This window comes from Carettochelys insculpta, chromosome 3 (assembly GCF_033958435.1).
Source record: "Carettochelys insculpta isolate YL-2023 chromosome 3, ASM3395843v1, whole genome shotgun sequence".
In the NCBI taxonomy this organism is placed as follows: domain Eukaryota; kingdom Metazoa; phylum Chordata; order Testudines; family Carettochelyidae; genus Carettochelys; species Carettochelys insculpta.
The window spans coordinates 6838993-6848223 of record NC_134139.1 but is presented as its reverse complement, the minus strand read 5'-3'; the positions used below and the strand labels follow the sequence as shown (position 1 = coordinate 6848223).

The following is a 9231-nucleotide window of genomic DNA, read 5'->3' as shown; positions in this document are numbered from 1 at the left end:
CTCCTGCGGGCGACCTGGCACGTCTCAGCGGCGGCCGTGCGCCGGGGCGCGCTGCTTTTAAATCCCTGGCTCCACGAGCGGGGATCGCTCCGCCCCGCTCCCGTACAAGGCCAAGGCTCGGCATGACCCTCTTCCGGCTGAGTGGCTCCGCCCCCTGCCGCCGAGGGCGGGCCTCTGTCAGTCTCGGCCGCCAGGGCTGATCCTGACGCATCCGGCCTGGAGTCTGGTTCTGACGTTTCATAGGGGGCGGGGCGACTCTCGGCCAATGGGGCGGAGGCTTCTCTGCTACACACCTTCCCGCCGAGTTGCCTAGCAACCCCACGGCACGGAAGTAATCCTGCTTGGGCGGGGTCAGAGGGAGCAGTTCCGTGTCGGCGTCGGGGTGAGGGGTGGGAATCATGACCTCGCTCCGGGCCTTCACCTGCGACGACCTCTTCCGCTTCAACAACATGTGAGGGGGCGGCCTGGTCCGCGCGGGGGAGGGGGGGGGGCTGCCCCTGTGGGACTCCCTTCGAGCGCTCCGTTCCCGGGCTGGGCCCTCCTTGGCGAGCCCCATGGTCTCCGCACGGCCCCTCGCCCTGTTCGGAGTGGGACCTAACGGGGCGCCGAACGCATCTCCCGCGCTTTGCTATAACACCCCCCCCTTCCCTGTCTCTAATCCCCTTTAACTTGGACGGTGATTTAATGTACAGTCTTCCCCGCGCCCTGCTGCTAACGAGTCGTCGCGGCGCAGAGGAGAGTGAGCCTAGAATACCCCTTCCTGAGCTGGTTCTAGGAGCACCAGCTAGAACCAGTAACTTATTCTTTGCGCTTGTCTTCAAAAGAAGGGGCAGCCCAGAGCGGTTTAGTTTGAAAACTGGCGCTGTAGCGATCCCCGCACCAGCTACTAAGGGCGGTGGGGAAAATACAGTGAAACGCAAAGAGGAGGAAATAACACTGTATGAAAACAAATAATGTGGTGGAAATTAATGGTCCCCATCCCCTTCAGAAACAGGCTTTTTTAGGTCAGATAACAAAAATAAAAATTAAAGCCTCAGTCCTGATAGCAGGTCCATGTGAGTATAATGGTCCACGTGAACAAAAGTTTCCTGCAACCGAATGCACCTCTGTGCAGGTATAAGGGTCTGTTATTTGGCTGAGGATGCAGGATCAGGGCCCCAAGAGGTGGTAATGTCATGTGGCGATTTTGATTATTTGACACTGGAACTGGATGCTCAAGCTATGCCTACACAATGATTGGAGATGAAATTATAGCTCTTGTGGGCAAAGCCAGTCTTAGGGGCTGGCAAGCCAGGTGGTTGCTCTGGGCTGCTTTCAAAGGGCTGCCAAAAAGCCAGTTCAGTGTTTTGGGCTCAGCTACTATCTTGGCAGCCAGCTTTTCCCTGTGCTGCGCACTCCCGAGTGGGTGGCTCCTGCCACACTGCTCGCACTCCTGGGCTGATGTTTCACTCTGGGCCAGCCCCTGACGAGTTTTCCTGCGCTCCCAAGGCAGCCCCTTCCATGGTGCCTGTGCACTGCTCCCGGGCAGGTGCTCCACTCCCAGGCAGCCTCTGCTGCACTGCTTGTGCTCCTGGCAGCCCCTGCCATGCTGCACACTCCAGGATTGGGCTGGCTGTGGAGCTGGGGCAGAGCGCTGGGCGTGGGGTTTTTGTGGGCGCTGCCCTTTTCAAGGGGCCACCAAAATTTGCCTGGGGCTGCCAATTGGCTAGGACAGGTCCTGTATGTGGGCCTATCTATGCTAGCATTAATCTAGCTAGCAGGGCTAAAAATAGCAGTGAAGGTGTGGCAGCAAGGACTCTGGTGTGGGCTAGGAATGCCAATACATACCCAAATTTCTGGGTGGGTTTGTATAGCCCTTGCTGGCCCATCTTCACTTTTGCTTTTATCCTACTACCTAGATTAAATCTAATGGCTGTGCTTACATGAACCTGAAGCCACAACTCTGAGAACACCAAAGACATAGCCTGAAGTTATTGATCTAAGCAGGTTGCTTTCACAATTACATGAACTCGTTCAATACTACACCCCGTCATTCTTTTTTGTAGGGGGAGGTGGGAGGTTTTGTTTGGAAGTAAAATGTAATCAGATTAATATTCAACTAGAAATATACTTTGTAAACCTTTTAAAAGTTTAATCTGTTCTTATTTTTTACAGTAATTTGGATCCGCTTACCGAGACTGTATCCTTACTAAGCTTTTCATTGGACTGTTCATACAATGTTGATACCTGCAGCTTGGGTTTTTCCCATTATTGTATTTCTTATTACTACTGACATCTCATGTGTCCAAACCCATAATGTGGTTTTTACTAAATTTATCAAAGTTGTGTAAAGTAATTACAAATTACTGACGAAGAGGGTCTTTGCCCACAAAAGCCTGTGCTCCAAAATATCTGTTAGCATGTAAGGTACCACAAGATTTTTTTTTTTTTAAAAAATAACAATAATTTGTAGGGTTTCCTTACATTTCCCTGCAAGCCACCCTAGCCTTTAATTTCCTCCAACAGAATATTTAAAACCTTTTTGTTTTAGATGCTCTCACTTAGACTGTGTGCTGGCTTTCTCTTTCTTTTCTTTTAAGTGGGGAGACTCTGGCTTAGGAGTCTACTGTATCTGAATAGAAAGCTGCCCACCCAGTACCCTGAGAAAATGAAGGCACAAATGACTCGCAACAGGCAGCACATTATGTTTTGTGCATGTTGTGTCAGTGCTATTCTCTGGCAAGCGAGGATTGTCAATTAGCTATTTACTTCTTAACAAGAATTCTGTAGTATGGGATACCCTTTTATCTACAGTATCTGGCTCACTGGCCAGAGTATTTTATTGTTGCAGAAGCACCAGGTGGAGAGCTGATGGGTTACAGTAAGTGGAATATTGTACACTTAGTGTGACTAAGATTATAATTTTTAACCACCTCCCCGATGTTGAAGAGCACTACATAAATTATGCTGCCTTGTGGTGTTGAAGCTGAGCTAATGTTGAGCTCCAGCAAGATGCACAAGTAATTTTACATTTAGGTACGTCTTTGCAATATCATGGCATTTGTCATTGCACTGGACCTGGATTTGCCATTCTTCTGCTCGCATGTGAAGTGAAATCTTATCCCTGTGTTGACACTTGTGCCTTTAACAAGACACAGTCAACTGGACTTAATTTTTTTGATTAATTAATTTCAGCACATTCAGATTTCTCAGAGTTTCTTCCTATCAAGATTTTATGATTAGTTTCTAAAACAGTTTTTCTGTTCCCCAACTTCATTTATAAGGGGCTTCTGGGTGGGTCTGAGAGCAATACTATTTAACATGCTCACGCTTGCCTCTTTCTTCCTTTCCTGTACACATGCCCAGATGCTGCTGATGCACTTTGTTGAGTTCCCTGCATAGCAGTGAGTGAATTATGTCGTTGTGGTAGGGCAGGAGACAGTATGCACAAATGACCCTTCATAAAGCAAACCTGCTCAGGCCCAAAGTGCTGTCAATCACATTAGATAAAGACACTGAAAAAAACAGACAAATATTTTTCTCTAATGACCCCTGCTGAGCAGAATTCACTCTCCTGGGGTCTTGGCTTTCTGGTGTGAGACCAGCAAAATGCTCCAAGTGCTAAAGGTTTTTGGCCCTCAGCAGCAGCAGTACTGGATAGGGACATGATTGGCTCGTCCGCGGTTCAGGGGGTTTTTGGGCCTCTAACTACTGGTTCATTTTTACAACAGTTTCTGATTCATAAATGTGCAAAAGACTCACCCTAAAGTGTTTCACTTGAAATATAAGCTTCAAGGACAGGAGTACAGGTTGAACCTCTCTAGTCTAGCGTTCTCTGGTCTGGCAACATCTGTGGTCTGGCAACATCCGTGGTCTGGCATGATTTTAGTTAGACAGATGTCCACTTATTATGGGTGTGGCCATGTTTCCTGCTGTCCTATAAAGTTTGTATACAGCCACCAGTCCTGGCTCTCAGTGTTCTGTGCTGTTATTTATCTCTACTTTACCCCTAAATTCGTCCAAGAGGCCCGTAAGCAGTAGAAAGTGTTGGTAAAATTGCTAGACAGTATTGACCGCCCCTCTCCCCCATGTTTTGGCAAATTCTCTGGTTAGGCACCAGTCAGGTCCCAAGGGTGCCAAATTAGAGTGGTTCAAAATGTAATAAGCTTAGATGAAGTCAAGCATGAACATCTTGGAAAATGGTCTCTTGAGAGGAGTGGAATTACAGGAAAGCGGTTTTCCAAATTTCTCCAGTCTCTTTCAGTTTTTGTTTTGTAAACCCCGCATCTTGCAAGGAGCTCTGCCTATAGACAATGAACAGGATTGGGACCTCAGTGTTTGGGGTTATTAGTAACGATCAGAAGTATATAATTTTCAGATGGAATTGTGATTTTTTTTTCCAAGATGACTGTACCCTGTAGACTTGTGCAGCTAACTAGCAGATCATTTCATTCTGAAACCATTTCAAATGTAAACACCACTGCTGCAGCCTTTACAGAATCGCTCCAACATTTTGGCTTAGAAAGCAGTTTCAGACATGCCTGTGGGTTTCCGCTGCAAAGATGTCCCACTGGGGAATAGCATACGTTGATTCTGGCATGCTAGCTTGCTTTGTGCTACTTCTGTTTGCAGTAATGGGTAAAGCTGAAGGCTCTGTGGCCAGGGAGGAATGGCACGGGCACGTCACAGCTCTCTCTGTTGCACCTGAGTTCCGCCGGCTGGGTTTGGCTGCTAAGTTGATGGAGCTACTGGAGGAAATTTCAGAGAGGTGAGAACTGCGTACAAATTCTAAGTAACTTTTTGTTATGTCCAAAGAAAACTGATATTGTTTGTCCACTGAACATGTGGTGGTCTGATTATAACTCACAGTGGTTAGAGAGCAAGGCTTAAATGGGGGCTGACATCTTTAAGATGCTTCATAGTTGTTGTGAAAGCCTGTCTGTGAGGATGAGAGGGAAGGAAATCCAGGCCCAGTAGGCACAACCTATAAAAATAGCTCGTCTTGGGCAGAGAGAAGATTCCCTTCAGAGTCAGTTCTGTTTCATGCAGTGCCCACAACACTATGGGCTTGTCTGCACTAGCTCCCTGCTTCAAAGGGAGCATGGTAAGTTGGGTGTTGGGAGATTATTAATGAAGTGCTGTGCTCCATATGCAGCACTTCCTTAAGCTAATTCTCCCCTGCAGCAGCTCCAAAGTGTTCAACTTCGACGTGCCGGCTCACGTGTAGCCGTGGCTAACCTGCTGGTACTTCAAAGTGCCTGGGCAACTTCCAAGTCCCTTTATTCCTCAAAATTTAACACGTTGCAGTTGCTGTGGGGGAGAATTTGCTTAATGAAGTGCTGCACATGCATCACAGCACTTCATTAACAATCTCCCGACACCCTACTTACCATGCTCCCTTCGAAGTAAGGAGCTCGTGTAGACACAGCTGATGTGTACTGTGAAAACAGGATAGGGACTGTCCTGCCTCTACTTCCTGAGAGAAGTTGATTAACAGATTAACCCTGTATGGCTGCCGTGTTCAGTGCTCTGATTTTTTTTCTTTTAAAATATTGCTCCTGGCTGTGATCTGAAAGTATTGAGGTCTTTTTTATGAGCAGATACTCTGTGATTTTCACTTAAAATCTCTACAAAATGATCAGGACACAGTTTAGCAGTAGATCAGGTAAGCCATATAAAGTAGGATAAATGTATATAATGGAAGGGGAATGGTAAAACCATGTTTTTTTTTGTAGAGCTGTTATCAGCAACAGAACTACAGAAAATGGTTCCGTGCGTGACCGGGATCTGTTTCTCATGAACAGGGCTCCGCCCTTTCTTGTCTGAGCAGTGAGGCTAGCAGGGAAAGTTACTCATGTAGGTCTTTAAACAGATGTGTAAAAACGTCTGCTTCCTCCCCCCTCTGGGGTGCAGAACTCATCCAGGGTTTCTTTGTACACAGCTCCACTCTGCAGAACTGCATTGTGTGGAAGTCTGAGATTGTTCATGTGGCTGGCTGTACCCCAGAAAAATACAACTGCCTATAATATAACTAACACATCCTCTATCATCAGTGCATAGAATACATTCTATTCAGAATCGTTGGAAGAATTGTCTTCTGATTATCAGCAGCAGATTCCTGCTGTTACGAAATGTAGCATTTTGCTCTTTCTCACTTTTCTTTTTTTTGTTTTTGTTTGTTTGTTTTTCCTTTACAAAGAAAGGGTGGATTTTTTGTGGATCTCTTTGTAAGAGTGTCAAATCAGGTTGCAGTAAATATGTACAAGCAACTGGGCTATAGTGTCTACAGGACAGTACTAGAGTACTACTCAGCTAGCAATGGGGAGCCTGACGAAGATGCTTACGGTAAGTACTTGGGCCTGTAAGAGCAAGTCACCACCTATTTTGTGAGGGGGAAAACTGTAATATTCTGTTTTGCTGTTTCTGAAAATAAAGCTAAGTTGCTTATCAAGTACCAGTTGAACCTCTCTAATCCAGAAACATCTGGAACCCAGCATGATTTCAAATAGTTGGATGACCATGTATCGTGTGTGGCCAAGTTTCCAGTGGTCCCATAAAGTTTGTTTACGGCCATTGGTCCTAGCTCTCAGTGTCTGTGCTGTTATTTAGCTGTAATTTACCCCCTAAATGTCTTGTAAGAGCCCAGTAAGCAGTGGAAATGTTGGTAATATGCAAGACAACATTGACTTCCTGTGGTGCGGCAAATTCTCTTATCCGGCACCACTCAGGTCCTGAGAGTGTTGGACAAAAAAGGCTTAACCTGTACACAAATCTGTGCCTTTGGATAGCTCTTTAAAGAGCAGATCTGACTTGAAATTACACTTCAATTATATAACTCGATTTCAACAAGTATATACTTTATGGTGTTTACCGTGTCAATACAACACTTCTGTTTTCAGTGACCTTACTGACACTTGCTCCTTTATTCTGATAGCATTTTGGTAGTTTAAACAAGTTGTTTTGCCATCATAACAAGTACAAGAAATGTTTTGTAGAACTATGGTTAACAGTGCAGTTACTGTTTTAATCCCATTTTTCATATTCACAGACTTCCTATTTTGCAAATTCATTTTGGGCTGAAATGATTGATGCTGTACAAAGTGAATTTGTTTTATAAATAGTATCAGAGAGGTAGCCCTGTTAGTCTGTATCCTAACAAAACCAAACCACTGTCACGTAGCACTTTAAAGACTAACAAAATAATTTATTAGGTGATGAGCTTTCGTGAGGTAGACCCACTTCTTCAGATCTGAAGAAGTGGGTCTGCCCCACGAAAGCTCACCACCTACTAAATTATTTTATTTTTTTAAGTGCTACATAACTGCTGTTCTGTTTTGTTTTATAAATGGCAGCAAAATTGTTTGTCAGTTGACTATTTCTGCTAGGGAGGATTGAGGTGGGAGGGGAAGTTTGAAAAATCCATTCACTTAATCATCACTGACAAGTAGAACACGTTCCCTGGTTTAGGGAGGAGTACTTAGTGTTCAGTTTCTGCAGGAACATGAGCTTGTTGTATTAAGCTGGTTGTAGAGATCAGTTTCTAAATGAAAATGAATACAGTGAGGTCTTCCTGAGACTCATGGGTTTTCAAAGCAGCTGAAAAGTGACATTGACACCATCCTTGTTCTTTTTGCTGTTAATATTCAGAACATTAGATGTGTGCTGAAGCTGAGGAGCATTTGGATTAAATTAACTCTGCTGCTGGTTGGGAAAGCTGTTACCAGCAGCGAATGTAGGGATTAGAAATTCACAGGACCCAAAAGAAGTTAGGACAAGAGAGGACCTGAGACTCACAACTGCCAGGGAAATTTCAAACATCTGGTAACCAGGGACTGATACAAAAGCCCTGAGTCTGGGCACCAGCTTCTTTCCACCTGGGAATGGAGAGGGTGGAGCTTTTTACTAGTTCTGTTGAGGAGGCCAAGCCTGCCATACATATTTTGTTTGGCCTTTGGGTAGTGGATGCTGGTATCCCTTTGCTTTTCTCAGACATCTTGAGCTCAACATTGTGCATATTTAAAGTCAGGCACTGTAAGTTACATGTGCCCTGGAATTGTTCTATTTGAATGCATCTGTTAATGACTTCTACTGCTGATGAGGCTTGTCAGTTCCTCAGGCAGTAGAGCCCTGGATAGTCTTTTCTATTTAAAAAAAAATACATTGGTGCATCACTATACTTTATATCAAGCATTCACTGTTTGAATTTTATTTTTGTTTGCTCCCAAAAGATTTACTGGGCCATGTTGCACATGGTGTGTTGGTTCTGCATTGTTACCTTTAAATATAGGTAATGATTTTATGAAAGTATATCATAAAATACATAGGCTGTGGCAGATCATATTCTTGGAGCAACCTTACATCAAATGCTTGCAGTTTTGACTTCAATATTGCATGAAAGCTAGTATTTTATTTGTAGAAGTCGTATGGTACCGGAATTATTCTGATAAAAGATGAACTTTCATTATAAAAGAACATTCACTTAATACGGTCTTGTTTAATGTTTGTCAACAGATATGAGGAAAGCACTTTCCAGAGATACAGAGAAGAAATCAATTATACCATTACCTCATCCTGTGAGACCTGAAGACATTGAATAACTTTAAGCTGTGGTTCTTAGGCAACTTACCAAAATGTTTATGGACAATTTAAAATTCAGAGCACAGAGAGCATCCAATCTTTTTTGAAGGTAGCAAAAGCTCTTGGATAGATGCGGAGATAGAAGGGATGGACTTAAAAATGTTTATATGCGTTGTTTTACCTTTCATGAAGCCCCAAAGCTACACTAGGAAGTTTACACTTACATTGTTTATATTTGAGTTCTTGTTGTTGTTTATATATACAAAAAGAAAAAAAGGAAACAAGTTTATATATTCACATTTCATACCACGTATTAAAACACAGTGATGGAAAAACATCACTGCTTCCTCCTTCTGGGCCTGAGAATCACAGCTACAAATGTTTTTTTTCACACTTTGTTTGAACAGAGGGAGCTCTAGATAGGACAAAGATGAAATGTACAATAAAATACAGATTCAGTGCAATATTGGTTTCTGTAAAGCTGTTTCATGGCTTTCTCTCACTCTTTATTTTAGATCATATTCACATATTGTAGCCTTTCCTTATTAGCTTTCTTATTTAAAAATCCATTTGAACAGAAAGCAGAGTGTCGCACATCACTTATTGATTAGACCAATCCAATTCTCTACATCATCATCAGAGGTATTACCAAGGAGCTAAAACTTTGAAAATTTA

The 9231-nt window shown here is 43.8% G+C and overlaps 1 protein-coding gene across 1 annotated transcript; it reads left to right on the top strand.

The window, feature by feature from the left end:
• Window positions 1-327: 327 nt before the first annotated feature.
• NAA20 (N-alpha-acetyltransferase 20, NatB catalytic subunit) lies at window positions 328-9079 on the top strand. The gene is made up of 6 exons (XM_074989300.1): window positions 328-451; window positions 2155-2179; window positions 2770-2860; window positions 4612-4747; window positions 6179-6324; window positions 8491-9079. The coding sequence occupies exons 1-6, from the start codon at window positions 399-401 to the stop codon at window positions 8574-8576; spliced, it is 537 nt and encodes a 178-aa protein (XP_074845401.1). The 5' UTR covers window positions 328-398; the 3' UTR covers window positions 8577-9079.
• The last annotated feature ends 152 nt before the right edge of the window (window positions 9080-9231 follow it).